Source organism: Canis lupus, chromosome 6 (genome assembly GCF_011100685.1).
Source record: "Canis lupus familiaris isolate Mischka breed German Shepherd chromosome 6, alternate assembly UU_Cfam_GSD_1.0, whole genome shotgun sequence".
NCBI lineage: Eukaryota > Metazoa > Chordata > Mammalia > Carnivora > Canidae > Canis > Canis lupus.
The window spans coordinates 9,285,927-9,307,995 of NC_049227.1; the positions used below are offsets into that span (position 1 = coordinate 9,285,927).

General features: G+C 45.9%; 2 protein-coding genes and 1 non-coding gene across 4 annotated transcripts in view; 2 read left to right on the top strand and 1 right to left on the bottom strand.

The window, feature by feature from the left end:
• Positions 1-14,391, bottom strand: part of STAG3 (stromal antigen 3) — a 27,485-nt gene extending 13,094 nt beyond the window's left edge. Inside the window, 16 exon segments of the mRNA XM_038539298.1 lie at positions 137-251; positions 440-547; positions 941-1,020; positions 1,238-1,336; positions 1,822-1,945; positions 2,715-2,788; positions 5,605-5,739; positions 5,741-5,757; positions 6,313-6,502; positions 6,504-6,518; positions 6,813-6,889; positions 7,718-7,814; positions 11,794-11,910; positions 12,291-12,393; positions 13,395-13,556; positions 14,172-14,391. Of these exon segments, the coding sequence (XP_038395226.1) occupies positions 137-251; positions 440-547; positions 941-1,020; positions 1,238-1,336; positions 1,822-1,945; positions 2,715-2,788; positions 5,605-5,739; positions 5,741-5,757; positions 6,313-6,502; positions 6,504-6,518; positions 6,813-6,889; positions 7,718-7,814; positions 11,794-11,910; positions 12,291-12,393; positions 13,395-13,546 (1,503 nt within the window). The 5' untranslated portion in view covers positions 13,547-13,556; positions 14,172-14,391.
• LOC119872396 lies at positions 9,030-9,133 on the top strand. The gene has a single exon (XR_005361489.1). It is a non-coding gene; the product is annotated as a U6 spliceosomal RNA (small nuclear RNA).
• On the top strand, positions 13,884-21,712 carry GPC2 (glypican 2). 2 transcript variants are annotated; one of them, XM_038539301.1, is made up of 11 exons: positions 13,884-13,989; positions 14,881-15,206; positions 15,875-16,033; positions 16,384-16,706; positions 17,570-17,650; positions 18,633-18,795; positions 19,013-19,143; positions 19,368-19,577; positions 19,672-19,811; positions 19,898-20,073; positions 20,816-21,712. In XM_038539301.1, exons 2-11 carry the CDS (start codon positions 15,041-15,043, stop codon positions 21,064-21,066), a joined length of 1,800 nt encoding a protein of 599 aa, XP_038395229.1. In that variant the 5' UTR covers positions 13,884-13,989; positions 14,881-15,040; the 3' UTR covers positions 21,067-21,712. The 2 variants fall into 2 exon arrangements, with proteins under 2 accessions (XP_038395229.1, XP_038395228.1); XM_038539300.1 differs by lacking the exon at positions 13,884-13,989 and having other exon boundaries at positions 14,720-15,206.
• The last annotated feature ends 357 nt before the right edge of the window (positions 21,713-22,069 follow it).

A 22,069-nucleotide genomic window follows, 5' to 3' on the forward strand; every position in this document is an offset into this window, starting at 1 on the left:
ACTGAAGCCACATTAGAAACTTCTGGAAAGTGGCTACTGTTAAACTATGTCTTTCCTTCCCACAGTGCCAGCTCCCATCTTTCTCCAACAGCAGGTCTTACACACCACAGCCAAATAATACTTTCCCATACGTCACCTCACTCTCCACAAAGAAGGACAGCAAAAGGTGAAAGAAAGTCCTCTGGGCACGTGGACTTCGGCGTCGCTCTCTCCCACCCACTGTTCTAGTCTCACATTCAGGGTAGAAGAGCCTGGTAGAATGAACATGGGGAAAAGGCCACACATGGGAGCAAATGAGGAGTGGAATAATCACTATGGGGGACAGAAAGAGTCCAAGGAAAGGTATAAGAAAAAGTGCAGAGCCAAGGGAAGCCTCAAGGAATTGAGAGAAAACAACAGCAGATAGTATTACAGGAACAAATGAGAGGCCCCTACTCACTTCCAGTACAGAAACTCCCCTGCAGCAGACGCCAGGGCTCGGTTAGAGGCATATACAACAGGGTAGATGCCCACACAGTCTGCATCTGTCAGTACCCCTTCCATGTTCCTGCCAAGAGAAAAGAATAAAAAGCAGGTAGATATGACTGTTGTCCTCCAGCACAACCCAGGGCTAGAAACCAAAAGAGGCAAATGAAGATTTGGAACAATCCAAAAGACGAACCAAAAAGAAAAAAAAAAAAGCAACAAGGATTAATTGACAAAGAACTTTTAAAAAAAGAACTTTTAAACAAGTGGAAGAATGGAAAACAGAGGAGTATAGAGAGAGAAGATGGAAATTTTCCCGGAGATGCTGCAACTCAGAAATGACCTCTATGTTTCAACCCACACATAAGAAAGAATCAACTTATGACTGGTGGAGGGCTAGGACTCTGGAAGGGCCTGTCTGATGTTAGAAAGGTAAAAGTATGAGATGCATGCCTCTCTACTCCCCAGGACTCACTTTAGGATAAGGGTTAGTAACTTGACAGCCTCCACCGCCACATCATACTCTCGGTCCATGGCCATGGAAACCATCCGGTCCTGTAAGGAAAGAGCACACTGCTCAACACTTCATCATACTCATGCCCAAACATCATACTCATAGAATTTGAGAGATTCCTTAAAAAAAAAAAAAAAGGCATAGAAGCAGATGCTGGGATAGCTACACATACATAAGAGCAACAGGAATGGAAAGATAAGGTGGGGAAACAGGAACCACCAGAAAGAGTCAAGCATAGTAGTATGGCCCCAATTTCACCTTGAAGCGGCTGGTAAAGAGCTCCAGGCGGGCAGTCAAATCCTGGCTGCTGTACAGCCCTTTTAGAGCCTTCAGGCACTTCAGACGGACTTCTCGGTGCTATTGAGGAAAATGGAAGCGTAACTGACTACTCCTCTACCCAACCCCCACTGGGCCTCCATACCCCTTACACAGATTACTCTTTCTGGGCCTTGGTGCCTCCATGCTGAGGACTTTGGGAGGACTCAGACAACAAACAAAAAGGTTAAGCAGAATTGAGCAATCATCATGAAAAAGCTGGTTTGGCTCCAACCCTAGTACCCATCTTACTATCCATTTCTTGTTCTTCCTAGCTTTCTTGCTTTTTCCTAGGGAATGTCTTTCTCTACTCTGGTTTTGAGGTGTTCCATCTCTTGGATGTACCTCTCTTCTGGTTTATCCTACCCTTCCCAATACCAGGGAGTTTTGTGGTTCACTGGGTTCCTTGATGGGCTGATCACTGGTGAAGCTTCCAAGTGGCAGGACCAGGAAAAGCTGCAGTGTCTTAGGGCAGAAAAGAGGGTGAGGGCAACAGGAAAAAAAAAAGGACTGACTTCAACACTCACCTTATCATGCAGGGTCCAGCCAATATATTTCAAATAGCTGTCAGTGAGGAAAGATGTGCTGTAGCTTTGCATCCAAGACCCAATCTCCTCGATGCAGATAGCACGGATCTCAGGAAGGACATCCCTAGGCACAGACAGGTAAATGGACCCCTATCACCTTCTCTCCAAACTCACTTTCCATCCTCCCACATATCTTCCTGCCATAGAAGAAACGATTTTCTTCACTAAATACCATGCTTCATGCCTTCCATTTCCTCTTCCCAATGTAAATACATAAAACATAAACCTTTTCTTTCTGTAATACTTCAGAAAATAATTGAGCTTATCCTCCCTGCCCCCTTTAAAACTGATTTTGGAAGTTAATCTAACCATTGGCTAAACTTTCACTTGAAGAGAAGATTAAATCAGCTGAAGAGTTCTTGGAAAGGCAGAGGTTGAAATCTTGTTAAGACTGAGGAAAAAAATATGGACACTATTTTTAACTTAATTCCACCAGTTCTTTTAAACAGTGTAGACCTCCCCTGCCTTTAGCACAGTGACACAGCAGGCTGGGTTAGGAAAAGGCCTGCCGTTTGGCTCTTTGCTCTTGTCCTCTCAGGTCTCCAGTCCCGGGAAGATGAGGAAGGGAAGGTCCTCCGCAAAGCTGGTGCAAAATAATATTGACAATGCCTTATTCTGTTATTTTCTCTCTCAAAAGAGCTTACAAGAGTCTTTGTAGTTGGGGATGAACTAAACTTCACGAATTCAAAACATCTGTTGTTACAGTTTTTGCTCCAGCTGCATTAGCGCTAGAACTAACCAAATAACCAGGGTCAGGGTGGGGGCCTTGCTACTTTTTACAGATTCTATAACCAAGGACCAGCTACTTCAACAAGGGGAGCCCATTCACTCACCTGTACCGGTGCACAAAGACACCCCTGAAGAGGGCATTCATCATCCCCTCAATCTCCTCTTGATGCTCCTGGAGCTGGAGGACAGGGAAGAACAGGTCGATCTTTCTCATGTTCCAATGGCCTAAGGCCATAAAAATAAAGTATGACTCCCATCTACTTCCTATTTATTACAGGACACAGTCTGAACCCCTGAAAACCTTCTAATTCTAGAAGAAGCTATAGAGTCAACTAATGCGTCAGAGGTTTCTTTGTATTTGGAAAAAATAATATCTCCCCTCTGGATCTGGTTATTCTGGCTATCTTTGACTATCCAGAGATACTAGCTGGCAGTTATATACATTTTTGACTAACAACTGAGAAAATGAATTTTTAATAAATGCAGTTTAACAGAAAAAGTAGAACTAATAAAAAACAAAAAAATAAGAGATTAGACCAATGGTACTCAACTGGGAGCCCCTCAGGGAACGAACATTTAGCAACTTCTGAAAACATTTTTGGTGGTTAAGACTGGGAGGGGGTACTACTGCCATTTAGTGGATAGAGGCCAGGGATGCTGTTAAATATCCCGCAAAGGCAGGACAGCCCCCATGTCAATAGTGCCATTGTTGGGAACCCTGGATTAGATGAATGATAGATATCAAGGAAGCAGAATTATAAAGAGAATGACAAGAACAACAAGGAAGCGGGGTTAGAACATTCTTTAAGACAATTGACGCTACCTCTTCAATAAATCAACATACTGGGGGAAAATGGGGGAGGCAGAGGTTCTACACAAGATTATGACAGACGTAAGAAATATAATAAGTAAGGTGCATAATCCTTAATTTAAATCATGGATGGAATTAATCAACTATAAAAGGCATTTTTCGGACATATCAGGAAATTTAAATATGACCTGGATTGGAAAATATTAAGAAATAATTATTAATATTTTTGAATGTGAAAATGGCATTGGGCTAATGTGGAGATCATTTTTGGGGGGGATCATTTTTTAGATGAATTATTTTTGTATCTGGTAAAGTACGTGTTTTAAGTTTTAGGTGGAAATACCAATGTCCATAATTTAATATAAAATCTCAAACTGGATGAGGCAATATAGTGAAATATTAGTTGTTAAATCTAAATAATTTGTATACAGTGTTCACTCTACCAGTGTCTCTACTTCTCACAACATTTAGAAAATTTCATATTGAAAAGGAAGGGGCACTTAGATGGCTCAATTGGTTAATCGGCTAGCTCTTGATTTACTCAGATCAAGATCTCAGGATCCTGGGATAGAGTCCTGTGTTGGGCTCTGTGCTCAGCAAGGAGTCTGCTGGAGGATTCTCCCTCTCTCTCCTCCTACCCCCTCCTTCTGCCCTTCCCTGCCACTCACACATGCATGCTCTCTCAAATAAATGTTTTTTAAAATGAAGGAAAAAAGGGATGGAGAAAAGGAGAAAAGTATGCCACTACCTACCAAATTCTACAGAAGTTTGGATAAAGGAGATTGAGAAAAGACCACTGACCATATGGATTAGGAAGTCACTGGTTTGGAGAGAATAATTTCAAAGAAAAATGGGGATATAGAAGCTAGGTAGCAAAAAAAGAATTCAGTTGGATATTAAGAAATACTAAGAGGAAGGACAGAGATGGAGTAGTTCACAGAGAAGAAGAGTAAAAGGAAGATCAAAGATCTACACACATTTATAAGAAAACAGTAGGGAGGAAGAGATTAAAAGCCAAAAAACAGGGATGCCTGGGTGGCTCAGTGGTTGAGTGCCTCCCTTTGGCCCAGGGCCAAGGGATCCTGGAGTTCCGGGATCGAGTCCCACATCAGGCTCCCTGCATGGAGCCTGCTTCTCTCTCTGCCTGTGTCTCATGTCTCTGCCTCTCTGTGTCTCTCATGAATAAATAAAATCTTAAAAAATAAAATAAGATAAATTAAAAGCCAAAAGACAAATAATAACTGAAGAACCTAGACAAGTCAAAAGAGATTCATGTGGTAGACACCATTTAAGACCTAACATATATAAGGTTTAAGATCATACTGACATTGAAAACAATGAGAGTTAAGAAAGGCTTATTTTGGAAGAGACCTTGGTGAGGGATGGGAAAACAGTGCAGTTAAGACATGGGGAGTCCTGCCAACCTCATGCTGGGGGAGTCTCAGACAGTATAGGAGGGTAGGGGGAAAATCAGGGTCGCATGACATACATAACTGTTTGAAGGTTTAATCAGTGTAAAAGATTTTGTTAGAGCTTACATCCTCCAGTGGTCTTTAAGTTTGAAAGGATAAAGCAAGCACCTACAATGTGCCAGACTAGGCAATTCACTCACCATCTCATTTAATCTTCATAAAAAGGTAGAATTATTCCCTTTTTACAGAAAAGGAAATGGAAGCTTAGAGGTTACATAAGGCCACGGAACTAGTAGGTAATTGGAACAGAATTGAAACCCAGGAATGAGTGAAAGGCCTATTGCTTTCCAGTCCTTGAACAGTTGGCCTCCCTTGTCAGTGGCTGGCCATTAGTACTCCTGTGATGACCTGCAGACTGTATACTTGACCAGAAAATAAAAAGTTAACTCCTTGCACAAGATGCAAGCACAACACTTAAACACATTTTTGATAATGAACATAGACATGGAGACTAAGCAAAAGTGGAATTATGAGGAACTCTAAAGTTTATTCTAAATTAGAAATAATTCAATGAGCATACATTCCAGAAACAAGCGTCAGTGACATCTAACATTATGGCTCTATTAAGACCATCAGACCCCACTTTTCATGACCTGAAAACGTTGCATAGGGGCCTGTGTCTTAGCAAAGAGAAGTCCTCAGGCCCTCAAGGCAGCAGCACTGGATGGCAACTGGGAGAGAGGGAGAGAAGAGGCAGGAAACATTTCTTACTTCTTTGCGCTTCTCCAACAGGCTCTCTAGCCTCTCAGGTGCTCTCTGTCCTGGCCCCTTATTTCGTTCAGCCTCATACTGTCGCTGATTATTGTCTTTGTGCAGACTCAGCTGGAGGGCAACTCTTACCAGGGAAGGTCATCAGCTTCATGGCTTTGAGCCAGAAAAAATAAGAAATGGAAATTATTACTTAGGTTGGAAGAGGGAGGATAGGTTCAAAAAGAAAGAAAAAAACCTTCTTGTGGTTCCAGTGGGAAGAGGAGGAAGAAGCAGGGAATGAGGCAGTTGGGGAAAACATACTATGACTGCTACCACCACTGCCACCAAAAACAGAAAAGGAAGGAAAAGAAAAAGAAAAGAGCAGTAAAAAATGAAAAGCTAGAGCAGAGTAACCCTAAAATCCGAAGACCTACTGTCCTGAACGGACATTTTTTCTCCCTCTTTTGGGCTTCATTTAATCCTCAGCATATTCCCAGATGAGCTATGGGAAACAAGTTAAAGCTGTTAATTGTCATTGTAACCCACTTTCTTTTTTTTTTAAATACCATACTACTAGTGAGAAACTTGATTGCAAGTTCAAGGTAAGAGAAACCTGGCCTTGAAGTAAAGGGCTAAGACAGAGGGAAAAAAAAAAAAAAAAAAAAGATTGGGACCAAAGAACAGAGGAAATCCCCCAGAGAACACTTAGAGACTCAAATGAGTGCTCACCCGCTAGGGTGCTGGTGTGACGGAAGGCCCGGACCTGGGAGTCCGAGAGGCCAGTGAGCAGGGAGATGAGGTTGTCCATGGGGAAGCCATCATAGAGAAGGCTATACTGGCACTGATAGACCAAGGTCTTCACAAACTCACAGAAGCTTCCCTGGAACTTCTTCCAGGATGGACCTGGTGCTGTCAAGGGGATAGTCTCCTGAGTCCTACAGAAGGGTTTATGAAAAAGATGAGAAAAGTGTTACCACGTCTATGAAGCTGTAGGGACTCTGTATGTCAAAACCCAATAGTACAGTAAAGATGTATCTTTGCTATACCTCATTCCCTGCTGTATTCAACTCTAGAAGCATATTGAGATAACACCTACAGGTCCCTTTTTCCCACAAGAAACTTAACTCCTTCCAAAAGCTATCCTATTTCCCAGAATCAGAAAAAGGGGGATAATGGGCCTTGTATTTTGAAATAAGAGTGGCAAGAGGATCCTGATTGTCTTCCTCTACCTCATTAAATTGTTCTGTTAGGTGCCGGATGATCTCTGAATTGGACATCTTCTTGAACATCTCAGGTGTCACAATGCCTGAGGAATGGAGGAGATGAGATACTTAAGAGAAAGATAACAAGACACTGACCATTTACACATATACCTGAAGATGAGCTAGGGGAATATACTGAAAAGAGCGTAGGTGGGGAATCAGAAGACCTGAATCCTAGTCCTAAATCTGCTATAATCTGTGTATCTATTATAAAGCAACCTCTCTAGAGAACCCAAAGGAATCAAGAAATGGAAAGCAATAGAAAACAATGGTTAAAAAAACCCAAATGGGCATCTGGTTGGCTCAGTCGGTAAAGCACATGACTCTTGATCTTAAGCTAGTGAGTTCAAGCCCCACACTGAGCACGGAGCCTACTTAAAAAAAATTCCAACAAAAAATAAAGCAATAAAACTACACCAGTTCTGGATTCCTGTAATACTGCTTGCCTAGGATTATCTTGCCCCAATAAATTAGGTCATGACCTCTGAGGATGTGGAGGGCCCACAGCTTCAGTGGAAAAATATGGAAGGAAGTGGCTGAGAAATAAGGATAAATGATTATTTCATCTAGAGAAAGAAAGACTAAAAGGTGTCTAATAGTCTACTTTCAAATTTGTGAATATCATCTTCATCACATTAGTGTGATTAGTTATTTTTCCCCAAAGGGTCTTAGCTCCAAATCAACATAGTTCCCTTACTAATCACTTCCCTATTTACCAATCTACAATGTATTCAAATCAGTGAAACTTTTCTCATGCTTTACCTTCTCTCTTTATTTAGGAAATACTTAGTCCCACTCATTTAAATGTAGCAAAAGTTTCATGACATAGGTACAGAGAGTTAAGGATTACAAAGGGATAGGAGTTTCCTCACCTTTACACCCACAAGATCGGATGAAAAAGTTAATAAGCTCCAGAAATCCTGCATCCTGGTCTTGCTTGTAGCTATCCAGCCACTCATCCACCAAAGACTAGGAAAATAAGATGGATGATTTCTGTTTCTGGCAATACGACAGACAGGAAATCCTATATGATTATCCCAACTGAAACAGCAAAACTTCTGATTAAAATATTAAAAACATCTTTTAAAATGTATTGCTGAACCAGAATGAAAATGTAGAACTCCATGTAGACCAAAAATGAAGTGAAGGTATCAATCCTGGGAGATAAGAAAGCTGATTTTTGCCCTAAGAGTTCTATTAAACACTGGGAATCCTGACTCTCTGTCCAGACGGCTGCATGGAATGTAGAGCATAGGATATAGAGCCTCTGGGTTTTCCAAGAAGAGAGATCTAAAAGGAGGCTTCTGCAATAAAGCTAGGTACTGCAAAAAGTCACATCATGAAAGCAGGAATGAGAAATGAACCTATAGTCAAGCCAGAAGGCAACAAGCAACAAAACCAGCTTGTTAGGACTAGTGTGGGGGTGGAGGGGAACAAAAGAATTCTCCCTTGAGAATTCATAACCATAAGTCAGGTCTCAGGTCCTGGATTTGCAGTCCAGATCTACATGACCTGTACGATCAGAATACTGTCAATCAGAGAATTTGATTCAAAATGAACCTGGAATGTCCCCAATTAACTACCAGAAGCAAGTGCAGATTCCTCTCTTAAAAACCTACCTGTAACCCGGGGCCCAAAGAATTCTAACAGATAGAGCTCCTAGAAAAATGAGCAGTTCCTCGTGAAACTTAGTAAAGAAATAAGGCACTGAAAATAAGAACTGGCAGGAAAAAACAGCGGAATTATATTCAGACTTCAAACATTAAAGTTATTACAGATTATAAATCATGCTATGAATAAAGAGATTGAAGCTTTAAAGTAGAAGCAAAGGACAATCATTTTTGAAAAAGGGCAAAAAGGGATGCCTGGGTGGCTCAGTAGTTGACTGTCTGCCTTTGGCTCAGGGCATGATCTCAGGGTCCTGGGATCAAGTCCTGCATCAGGCTCCCTGCAAGAAGCCTGCTTCTTCCTCCGCTTATGTCTCTCTCTCTCTGTGTGTCTCTCATGAATAAAGAAAATCTTTAAAAAGAAAAAGAGAAAGAAAGAAAGAAAGATCTATAGAAGTGAAAAATACAATAAAATTCAAACTTCAACAAATGGATTAAAAGCAAATTGGACACAGCAAAACAAAAGATGAATGAACTGGAAGATTAAATGAAAGAAATTATCCAAAATTCAGCCTGGGTGCTCACTTCGGAGCACATATACTAAAATTGGAACGATACAGAAAATTAGTATGGCCCTTGCACAAGGATGACTCCCAAAATTCAGCCTGGAGACACTAACTGAAATACTGATAGAGCTACTAAGAGACAAGGAGAATAGAGGGAGAAGTTCTAATTGATGTCTAATTGAATTGCCGAAGTAGATAATGGAATGATAAAGGGACAGTATCTGAAGAGAATTTTCCACAGTTGTTGAAAGATATCTTCAGAACCTAGAAGCCAAAAGATTTCAAATATGACACATAAAAAGGAAATTTACATCTTTAAGCACTCTGTAAAACATCAGAACACAAAAAAATAACTCTCAAAAACAGTTAAGGCAAAAAGAGATCACTTAAAAAGTATTTACATGTCATGGCACTTACAAACAAAGCCATTTACAAATTAGATCTGACAAATAGGGGTGCCTGGGTGGCTCAGCAGTTAAGCATCTGCCTTCAGCTCAGGGTGTGATCCTGGAGTCCCAGGATGGAGTCCCACATTGGGCTCCCTGCATGGAGCCTGCTTCTCCCTCTGCCTATGTCTCTGCCTCTCTCTCTGTGTCTCTCTCATGAATAATAAATACAATCTTAAAAAAAAAAAAAAAAGATCTGCACAAATACATCAGAGCCCCTAGCCATATATGGGTCTTAAAACTAAACCAAATAAAAATTTAAGAATCCAGTTCCTCAGTCACATCAGTCACACTTGTAAGTACTCAAGAGCCACATGTGGCTAGTGGATACTATATTAATGATGATACATAACATTTCCATCATTACAACATGTTGTACTAGACAGCGCTAACTTAGATGGCAGCTGGCCTTCAGCAGCAACAAATGAAGTCAGAAGGCAGTGGAATAATCTTTTCAATGTGAAAAGACAGAAAATTTTCATCTTAGGATTCTATACCCAGCAAATAACCTTTCAAGAACAGGAATAAAAGACATTTCATACAAGAAAAAAAAAAGAGTTTGCTAGTAAACTACCTAAAGGAAAATTTAAAGGATAAACTTGAACAGCAAGAGAGTGAATTTGTATTAAAGATGTGAGAAACAATGATAAGCAAAATGATAAAAATGTAAATACAAATACTGTATAAACAGTAATGTCTAATTTGTTGGAAAAAGGAAAATAGACATAAATAAAACACTACAAGACAGCGTGAAAACTTGCAGGGGCAATTAGAATTAAAGTGTGCTTAGGTCCTTATAGAAGACAAAAACCAAAAGCAAGCAAAGAAAGAAGAAACAGAAAAGGTAAAATAAAGCAAAAGTACATAAAATGATAGAAATAAATTCATATGTACCAATAGTGACAATACATGTAAATCAATCAAACTCTCTTGTTAAAAGAGAGATTAACAAAACGGATAAAAGAACAGAATTTAGATATATGCTATATGCAGAAGACAGACTCCAAACATACATAGAAAGACTGGAGACAAAAAGGTAAAAAGAAGAGTGCCTGGCTGGCTCAGTCAGTAAAGCATGTGACTCTTAATCTCAGGGTTGTGAATTGAGCCCCAATCTCAGGGTTGTGAATTTGGGTCCTTAAATATAAAGTCTTAGGGAAAAAAGTATAGAAAAAGATATTAAGCAAATACTAATAAAAATAAGCTAATGTGGATTATATTTATAAAAAACAATTTTTGTCTTAAAATATAAAAAGTGACAATACATAACAAAGGTTCAATTTACTAGGCAACAAACACTCAAAATATTTAAGACAAAGATAGATGTGAATACAAAAGTAGTAACTAAAAAGATCATCTTTGTGGATTTTAATACATCTCTCTGTAATTGACATACCAGACCAACACCAAACAAAAACCTGAAAACCTAGTAGAAATATCAAAGAAGTATCATTTCACTGTGAAATAGCTTTGGAAATGAAGTAAATGCAAAATCATAAAGCTAGTCTCCATAAGTTTCAAAGACATTTTCTGACTACAATGCAATAAAGTTAGAAATCAATAATGAAAAAACATATATAGAAAATTCCTTATGTATGAAAACATAGACTGTTCCAGAAACTATAAAAATCTACAGTACACAATATGACTAAATCTCAAACAATCAAAATAAGTCACAGAAGACTACACAAAAATGGTTCATTTATTTAAAGAACTCATTCACTGGTGACAAAAAATATAATGAAAGACAGTGGAATGATTAACAGAAAATTAACTCTAGAAGTTATTTCTGGGTGGTGAGGGGACTGTGTGGGCCAGATGGAGAAAAGATATACTATGACACTATTAATGTTTCATTTCTTGAGCTGAGATTAGCGATCTGAGTGATCAAATTTTCTTTAAAACTATATATGAGCTTTCTACACTTTTAGATGGTATCAGAATTACAAAACAATTATGGAAAAAAATTCAGGGAGGGAAAGAAGAATTAGATGTAACTGTTAACGTGGAGCTAAAACATGACAAGAGTGAACAAGCTGCCACCCATATCCATGATTTCTCTCTAGATTATCCAATGCCACTGCTTGCCTCCTGTCTCGATTTCTATCCTGTTCTGTGATACTTTTAGGAAAGAAGCATTCTCTCACACCCAAGGTCTCCCTTATGACATTCCAAGGATTCATTCCATGGTCTTAGCTCTGTCTCCTGATATATGTTATACTCCTTAATTGTCCACATTAGATCAGTTTTGTAAACATTTGCCCTTATCTTTCTACCCTACAAGATGGTAAGATGGTATCAAGAAACAGAGGGCGAGACAATGTTTTACCTGCATGTCACTTTTGGCAGCTTTCACAGCATCAAAGAGATCAATGGCTGGTGGCTCTGAGTCTTTCTGGCCATGACCACATACCATTTGGGACCCCTTCTTTGGATGTTTTGCCACCTAGTAAGAATAAAGGAATATTTTTAGGCAAAGTGATATTAACACTTGCTCTCATAACTGTCACACAAGTAGGCTTAAACCGCCAATTTCACAGCAGAATCTGAGTTACTGAGATCTGAAATAACTAATTCTTACATTGTCAACTTTATTATTGTTCTCCTTTTAAAAATCCCCTCAGGCCCATTCCTGTTCCTCTATATCCCTAATGCTGTTCTTTTATTCTTTTATCTTCAAAATTTACCTTCTTCATACTTGTGTCCCTTAACACTTTTTAATAAAAATTTGTCCTTTCATCAAACTTATCACCTGAGCCTTTTCTAGGTTTTCTTTTGATGCTTCCCAGACCAGGTTCAAAACCAAAACAAAACCAAATGACTCACTGGGGTTGTTTTGAGTGGTCGTTTTGCTGCTCTCTTCTTCACGTTGCGCCTCAGGTGCTCTTCAAAGTCACTGCCTTCATCAGCTGATAAAGAATCACTATCCCTATGAGGGAGTATGGTTCTTTTTAGATACAAAATCCCAGTCCCTCCATATAAAAGGGCAAATGAATCATAATTTCTTTGTAACTATAGCCCCCTTTCCATGGGAAAAATATATTGAGATTTTTCTAAAGAAATTTGTTTACTGTTAACAGAATGGATACAAAATCTTAGAAGAAAACTAACTTGAAAAAAGCAATGAAGATTAAAAATGAAAAACTGAGGTGGGGGAAAGGACAACCCTTTCCGAACATTCTCTCTGAATAAAAAAAATATATATATATATTCGCTTAAGCAGGGAGAGAGAAAAATCAGCATGGCTCAGGAAGTCATTATTCATGCCTAAACTGGAGATTAATATGTGCCTATAGTTAAATTTTGCCTCTTGAAACAAGTTCACAAGTATTATTTAGAGTTAAGTTTATAACATAGATATAATATGGCCCCCAGTAGTAGCACTGATAGATATGTCAGAGGAAGCCAATTAAAAAATAACCAGGAGATAAATCAGATCTTGTATGAGGTTATTTTTTTTCCTGGAAAGATAAAAAAATATATATATTACTAAAACCTTCACAAAGTAAGCTCATAGATAAGGACAGACCAATCTGTTTATAAAACTCCCCAAATGAACATGACACACCAACTAACAAGTATATACTACTTGTTAGGAAACAAATAAAGAACCCTTTACTTGTCCTCCTCCACCTCCTGGCTCTGGACAGAGGCTGTACATGTTGAATATACAAATGTATTCAAGAAAGGTCTAAAAGAGCTGGATGGTAGGTTTAGAAAAAGATATATTATTTTTGCTGCCTACAACATACAAGGTAGGAAAAAGAAAAAACAAACAAAAAAAAAAACAGCCAGTAGAGCTGGAGAGGATCACTATTCTGAACCAGTAAGCTTCTCTTATATTTCCAGAGTCAAAGGCATACAGAGGGGAAAGCTGCCCGCACTGGAGAAAGTCGCGCAATGCAACAAGTTCTCACCAACTCCACTCACCCCTGTGACGCCTGGTCTGAGTCCCTGTCACCATAGGGCACACTGACGGATGAACTGGAGGACGCAGAAAAGCCCCTCTGACCACCTCCTGCTGTTCTCCGCAGCGGGGAGGACACCCTGCTTGGGGAGGAGGAGGACCGCAGCGTAGGCATGCTGGTCTAGCTGCAGGAGAGAGAGGAGAGGGCCTCTAGGCCACCACGTCTCCAGCCTCGGCCACAACCATCCCCTTTCCCTCCAAGGGGACTGCTCTGCCACTCGGGGTTGGGGTGCGGGCGCACAAAAAAATGGCAAGAGTCTTGCCCTAAGGCATCAGGGGTTCAGAGACACCACAGACCCACGGACGCTGGTTGGGAGTCGCTCTCTGCAGACATCCCTCTCTGCAGGCGTCCAAGTGTCGACTGCCAGCTCCTGCCTGCGCGCTACAAATAAAAACCCAAAAGACAAAAAGGACTCCATCTTTCATTTTCAGGCTGGCGCCTGATTCCACATGGAATGGTATGGAAAGCGCTTAACGATCTGGGGCGCGGCCGCCATTAGAACAGGGCTAGAAACGCTGAATGAGTAAAGGCAATCGCATTCTCAGACCCATCCTGCGGTAAGTGGGCTGAGGGGCTTCCTAACCATTCAAAACAGTGGCTATCAGTCTCTTAAGGGCTGGGGCTAAGGGTTCCTGGCCTCTGGGAAGAAAGCCACTGAGGCATGGAAGAGGGCAGTTCCTCTCCTCAGGGCTGGGAGGGCGGGGAGAGGGCCTATTCTTGGGTCCAAGAGGAGTCTCACTGAGCCCAGAAGGGCGACGTCTGGATGGGCAGCGATGAGGAAAGAGCGCTGCTTCGGGTCCTTCGGGGTTGTCCCGTCACCCCACCTCCACGACAGGCGCCAGCGGCTTCTCTTCCGAGGGAAGGGGAGAAGGGGGGGTGGAGGAATCTAGAAAAACGCGGGAAGGCACGAGGCACGTGTGCGCAGGCGCGAGCTCAACGGCTCGTCCCACTGCTGGTAATTGTCGCGAGGCTTGAGCGTGCACAAGCTCGTGTTCGCCACGTTCCAGTCACGCTACTCCAGCAGCCTCGTGCGCGCAGCCTCTTCGGCGGGCCGCCCCGTCACATGGGCTCGGGCGCGGAAACCACCTGCTTTAGCCCTGCTCCACCCCGGTCCCGCCCCCTCTGCCCCCAATTTCTCCCTCCATTGGCCGGGCTTCGTATTAGGGTAGTTGTAGCCCCTTCAGTCTGGTTTCTCAACTGCTATAGGCTGAGTTCCACCAAGGCCCCGCCTTTCGAGTCAGATAGCCACGCCCCCAAGAAAGGCTACGCCCCTCCCCCACCAGCCTCCTTAGTTCCGCGGAGTACCGCCCCCCTGCCGAGCTTCCCCACTACATTGGCTTAATTTCTCCCTCGGCCCCGCCCCTGAGGCCCGCTTTTTACCATCATTGGCGGGGCCTTGCCTCGGACCCCGCCCCCTGTCCGGCTCCCCGCTCCCATTGTCTCCGCAGATGCCGCTTGGTCCAGCTATCGTGCTCGGGATTCAGTTTTCCGAGGTCGCGCTCTTTCTCTGGCCGGCGGAGCGGTGCGTCGGCAGAGAACCGGATTCCCGAGTTCGGGCTGTTCTCTCCTTCTTGGGACACACTTTGCTGAACCAGGTCGGCAGCAGCTATGTCCGCTCTGCGATCTCTTCTGCTTCTGCTGCTGTCTCTGTGTCCCGGTCCTGGTCCTGGACTTGGGAGCGAGGCAAAGGTCACCCGGAGTTGCATTGAGACCCGGCAGGTGCTGGGGGCCCGGGGATATAGCTTAAGCCTACTCCCTCCCGCCCTGATTTCAGGTGAGGAGAAAGAGCAAGACTAGAGAATTGGGGGAGCGGGAGGGGGCGGGGGCGGCTCCTCCCCAGTTCACAATAACTCTCCTCCTTTTCAGAATGACCGTTATCATAATCTTTTCATGCCATAGTCATGAGAGTAGTGTTTCTTCTGAACTTACCAGGATCACGATAACCCTCCTGTTCACATAATAGGTTTCTTACTCCACCCCCACCCTAGGAATCCCTTTTTAGTAATTAGCACCCCCCGCCCCGTGTTTCTTTCTTCATAGCTCAATCTGTCCCCCTCGCTATTTCTAAGAGCCCCTTCAATGATAATACTTTCTTGCTTACCTAGTAACCCCACCCCTCCAATCCCCATTCTTCTCATAGACGCTGTCCTGTGAGTCCTTAGCGGCCTGGAGTGTGCAATATTGGGGAGGGTGACCTGAGGACACTGATCACTAATTTGGCCCATTACTATTTGATCCCATGGCTAATGGCAGTGGACTTGAGATGGGTGAGGGGACAATAAGGAGGGGATAGAGTCAGGTGGGGATGAGGCAGAGACAATAGAAAAGAGACCAGACAGGTAGAAGAGAAAGGGTAGCCCCCCCCCCTTACAGACAGAAGAGGGAAGGGATTTCATGAAAGCACTCCCGCCACCCCCATTGCTCTATGTCTCCTCTGTGCAGGTGAACACCTCCGGATCTGCCCCCAGGAGTACACCTGCTGTTCCAGTGAGATAGAGCAGAGGCTGACTTGGGACACTGAGGCCACCTTCCGAGGCCTGGTGGAAGAGAACGGCTCATTCCTGGTTCACACACTGGCCTCCCGGCACAGAAAATTTGATGGTGAGGACTTAGGGTCTCTAAACCTGGTTTGACACCTCACACCTCCTCTCTGCACTCATGACCCCAGTAAACATCCTGTCTCCACCCTCTAATCCATCCCTGTGGCATCCTAACCCTGGCTTAGCCCCCCTTCACTCTCACCCCCAGGCTCTCTCCAGGATCAGTGCCCCCCCCCCCCCCCCCCCGCCCTTCCCTCAGTCTTCCCAGGTCTCTAAGAGTTCCTGAGGCTCTAACTCACTTGTCTTTTTTCCAGTCTTCCCTTCCTGGCTCTTCCTGCCCCTGCCCTTTCAATTTTCCATCCTTCCCTGGCCTCATCCCATCTCACACCCCTTTCTCCACATTTGCCACAGAGATTTTTCGGGAGATGCTCTTGTCATCTGAGCACTCTCTGGCCCTGCTCTTCCATCGCTCCTTCGGCCACCTGTATTCTCAGCACGCCCCCGTATTCAGTGGCCTGTTCTCTCGGCTGCGGGACTACTATGAGAGGTCCGGTGAGGGGTTAGATGACGCTTTGGTGGATTTCTGGGCACAGCTCCTGGAGAGATTGTTCCCCCTGCTGCATCCACAGTACATCTTCTCCCCTGACTACCTGTTTTGCCTCACTCGCCTCGCCTCCTCTGCTGATGACTCTCTGAAGCCTTTTGGGGACATACCCCGCCGCCTCTACCTGCAGGTGAGAGGCCCCAAAGACTGAGCTTCAGCCACCTCTGACCTGGTGACTTCTGAGCTGTGCACCACTCACCCCCAACTCAGTGAACACCCCCATGTCCCAGTCACCCCTGACCTGGTGATCTCCCCCATCCTGCATGACAGCCATCTCTGACCTGATGACCCCTATCTTGAGCCCCAGTCCCCTCCTCCTAACCCAGTGTTCTTTGATCTCCTTTAATTGGGTACCCTTTCACTCTCATTCTGTGCCCTAGTTTCACACAAGTCCCTGACCCACTCACCTGTTCTTGGCCCCAGCCACCTTTCTGCCAACTGCTCCCCAATCCAAATATCTTGATTTCCTCTGGTTCAACTAACCATGAATTAGGCACCTAGTGAGACAGACTTTCATTTATGGTATCTCATTTAATTATCATAATTCTTCAAGGGAGATGGTAGTATCCCTATTCTATGGATAAGAAAGCTGAGCCTCCCAGAAGTTAAGGTCTTATAGCCAGTAAGTGGTAGAGGTGTATCTCTGGTGTATGATGATGGGCAGGGTGTATCTCTGGTGTGAGATACACCTTTGGCTTCCAGTTCATTGCTTATTTGGATACACCGTCCCTCTATCACTCAGCCCTCAGCCCTATAAATCACAATTGCTCTGTTTCTTCCCAAACCCAGTTCCCCTTTATCCTTCTGGACTATAATTCCTTTGAGCCTTTTGAACCTGCTTCCCTGTACCACCTGGCACTCCTAACAATGCTGCCATTAACTCCACAAACCTAATCCCCGCTGCTTATGCCCTTGGTATAGTCTCTTGGCTCCAGTCTTGACTGAACCATGACTGACCCTGTGGTTTCTCTCACCTTCTCTCCTCTATCCCAGATAACCCGGGCCCTGGTGGCCGCCCGGGCCTTTATCCAGGGCCTGGAGACCGGAAGAGATGTGGTCAGCGAAGCACTTAAGGTTAGAAGGGGCCTGAGTGTGGGCAGGGCCCAGGGAGGGAGAGGTAGAAGAGAGGCCCTATGAGGAAGAGTCAAGTGCCAGCTGGAGAGGTCTGAGGCCTTTCCGTGTCAGTCCTGGATACACCAGTAACCAGGATAAAGCAGGAAGGAGGGGCCCTTGAGCCATGACCCATGACCTTGTGCCATTCTGTAACCCTTTTCTGCCCTCTGAGACAACCCCCTTCCCAGCCCTCCCCACCCCTGCCAGCCTCTGGTTGCCTGCTCATCTCCAGAGCAGCCTGAAATTGAAGTACTATTCCCCCACCCCATGTCCCACGGGACTCCTTAATAACTCCGCCTTCCTGGTACTGAAGGCCAGATTCCTGCTTTGGCCTTTATTTATTTATTTTTTTAAGATTTTATTTATTTTTTTGAGAAAGAAAGGGAGAGGCAGGGGGAGGGGCAGAGGGAGAGGGAGAGGCAGGCTCCCTGCAGAGAAGGGAGCCCTACCCAGGGCTCAATCCCAGGACCCTGGGATCATGATCTGAGCCAAAGGCAGAAGCTTAACTAGCTGAGCCACCCAGCTGCCCCTGCCTTGGCCTTTAAATCCCTCTTTTCACCACCCATTTTCTCCCTGACCTCTCAGCCTTACATCCTGCATCCCCAGTCTCCTCTCTTCTCAGCCACAATGGGCTCACTCTTCTCAACCTTTTCTCAGACCTCTCCTCCCACTGCCTCTCTAATTCCATCCCTCCCTCTCCCCCAAAAGATGGTATCTGTAGCCTGGCCCCTAAGAAACTTCCTTATCAGACGTGTGACTGTCTTGAGGTCTTACCTGTTGCCACATGGGGTCACCAACTCTACACAATCACATCCAGCTCTCCACAGAGAGCCTGGGGGCGGGGGAGGGGGGGGGATGTTTGATTTCTCTCTGTCCAGCACCAAGTTTGGCTGAGTGCAGTCACTTTGTTTGCGAATAACACAGTCCTGGTATCTGCCCCCAGGTGCCAATGTCTGAAGGTTGCAAGCGGGCTGTGATGCGTCTGACTGGCTGTCCCCTTTGTCGGGGCGTCCCCTCACTGCCACCCTGCCGGGGCTTCTGCTTCAATGTGGCCAATGGCTGTCTCCGAAACCAGGGACTGGACCCTGACTGGGAGGCCTATTTAGGTGAGGGGATTCAGGAGGGCTTGAGAGGGCTGTTTGTGTTTGAGATGCCTTGGGGTGGACTGTGGAGAGTTGTAAACCTTGTTGAGTTGAGAGACTGTTCTCATGTGAGGTTTCCCTATCCAACACCTTGTTCCTTCTCTCCAAGACCCAGGTTGGGATTTGTGGGAATATGATAGTTTCCTCATGACCCACTTTCTCTTTCTTCCTCTTCTTCAAGATGCTCTCCTGTTACTGGCTGAGAAGCTCCAGGGTTCTTTTTCTTTTGAGCTGGCAGCCCGATCCATTGGGCTGAAGATCTCGGAAGCTTTGATGTATCTGCAGGACAATAGTGTGGCAGTGTCAGCCCAGGTATGGGGGCCATGAGAAGAGTGGGAATGTCAGCCTGAGGAGGGGGGAAGACAGTGTGGGGGTATCAGATGGAATACCAGAGAGATGAGTGGAGGTAAGGGCCTGAAGTGGGGAGACAGATTGGGGTGTCAGGGAGACCGGCATGTTGGGAGTGGGGACACTGTGGCTCTCACCGCCGGATGACTTGGCGGTGGGTGGGGGGGTTCCTCTTCCTTGTGCCTTAGGTGTTTCAACAATGTGGGAACCCCGAACGGATACTGGCCCGGACCCGCCGAGCCCCACCCCCGCAGGAAGAGGTGGGCCGCTTCTGGACCCCGCCGGCTGCTGCGGGGGCAGCGGCGGCGGCTGCACCGGCGGGGGCGGGGGCGGGGGCGGGGGCGGGGGCGGAGGAGGAGAGGCCCACCACCACAGCGAGCACCAGCATGAACCGCCTGGTGAGTGCGTGGCGGGAAGCGGCGGCGGGGGGACCTGGGGGACGGCAAGTGGGGGGCGCGTGCTCCAGCCCAGCCGCGCTCTCTGCTCGCCCAGGTGTGGGAGCTCCGCGAGCGGCTAGGCCGGGCGAGGGGCTTCTGGGCCGGGCTGCCCACGACGGTGTGCGGGGACCCCCGCATGGCGGCGGACATCTCTCAGGAGGCGGCACCCTGCTGGACCGGAGCTGGGCGGGGCCGGTGAGACCGGGCGTCGGCGGGCGGGCCGGGGGCGACTGCGGGTCGGCCGGGCCGGGCGGGAGCCTTCGGGGCTGCTCTGCCCGCAGGTACTTGTCGCCCGTGGTCGGGATCTCCCCGACCGAGCAGCTCGACAACCCAGAGATGGAGAAGGAAGACTCGGGCTCCGACCTCCAGACGCGGAGGCGGCGGCTGCAGCTCCGGGCGGCCACGACCAGGATGAAGGTGGCCGCGCTGGGACGCGACCTGGAACTGGAAGACTGGGGTGAGAGCCCCGGCGCCTCGAGGGCTTCGCGGCTCGCGCCTCTCGGCGGCCCGCCCCGGTCCCGCCCCGCCCCGCCCCGCCCCGCCCACTGCCTTCTGAGCCCCTCCCCTCGCATCTCCCCTCGGTTCTTCTCTCTTTCTCTTCTCCTTTGAAAACTCGCTAACTGAACGCTCACCTCAAAGGCGAGGGGTAGAAGGCCGATGATAGGTCTCCCTCCTTGAGTCCACTCTTACAGAATAGGGGGGAGCCTCTGAGAGCCAACAAAAAAGGCTACGGGTTGTTGGGGAGGGTGACCATCCTGAGGGAAGTGGGAAAGCCCAGTGGGGGGCCATTGGGTTGGCTCCCAAGATAGAGATTACCGGAGAAGCAAGGCACAGAGGGACTTTCATTTTTCTCTCCTACTGTTTGTCCATCTCTGTCTCTCATCGTCTCTCTTTCACCACCCCTCTACCTGTTGCTTCTGTGTGCATCTGTTGCCTTTTTCCATGTATTCTCTCTCCCTATCTTTCTGTTCTGTCTTATTGTCCCTTGTCTTTCATTCCTATATCTGTCTGATTTCTCTCCTTGCCTTCTTGTCACTTTCTCCCTTCTCCCAGCTTCCACCTATATACCTGTGTCTCTCTCTCCCCTCTCTTCTCGTCTGTTTTTAATCTCAAATTGTCTTCCCCCCTGTTTACATCTCTCTCTCTCTGACTCCTACTGCCTCTCTTTCCCAACCCTACTGATCCTCTCCTTCCTGCAGATGAGGACGCCAGCGGTTCTGGAGAGGGACAGCACTATGCAGATGACTGGATGGCTGGGGCAGCAGCTGTGGCACCCCCAGCCCGGCTGCCTCGCCCTCCTCGAAGGGATGTTAGTGGGGGCAGAGGAGGAGGTGTCCTTGTCCGCCACAACCAGGGCAGGAGCAGGACTGGGGGGACATCTGTTGGTTTTCACACCCAACCCATTCTCATTCTCTTCCTCTCAGCCCTGGCCCTGCTTGGACCAAGATAACAGGGGAGGGGTGCCCTAGCATCAGAAGGGTTCATGGTCCATCCCGTCCACCCCCTGCCGCTTGGCTGGATCTGGGGAGGAATCAAAGGGGGATGCAGACAGATAGAGAAAGGGACTTTTTGGGTGAATGGCTGGGGCCCCAAATCCAGATTATCATTGGTGGGTTGGGGGTAGGTGGGTGGGTGGGTGGTGTTCATGATATTTATTTTTTCATTTACGATCTGGGGAGGAGGGGCTGGGGCTATTTATTTAGGAAGGAGGTGTACTTTTCAACCTCAACCTCTATGTTGGGCCATTTGTCAGCCTCAAAAAGGAAAAAGGGAAGAATTTTAGAGTTGCAGTTGGGGATGGGATTTGAAGGAAGTTGGAAGTGGGGAGGGATGGGGCACCTGATCTCAAAGGGATAAAGCTGGGTGCTGATGGGGTGCAGGGCAGGGGACTGGGGTGTATATGAATAGGATGTCAGGATCTGTGGGCTGTTTCTGTGTTTTCTCAGTATCAATTTCTTAAACTAAAATGCCAAAAAGAAAAAAAAAAAGACTCATCTCATGATCTCTGTCATCCACATCCTTCACAAACTTCCACATTTCATATTTCAGTGTTGGATTCAGTATCTGTTCTACAAATAAACAGCTAATTTATTGGACCCTGTGTGTGACTCTGGACTTTTAGCATCCTTCCCTGAGCATGGCCACGTCCCTGGCAGTGGCTTCTGACCTCTCCTGGAACCTGCCCCTGTCATTCAATTTGGGCAAGCTGTCTATTCTCTTGGTCTGAACCCCTTCATCTGTAAAATGGGGAGAACTGTGCAGCCTGGAGGCATCATTAATATTACCACACCGCTGTCCCCTGCCATCAGGGTGGGGGCCCCTGTTCTCTGTGTGTCAACCCTGGAGCTACCTTGTCATGTCCTTGACAATGTCTGCTTTCTACTCGTTATTTTCTCTTTCCTTCTTTCTTTCTGTTGCCTGAATGAGTCTTCTGTTCTGCACAAAGCTGGGAG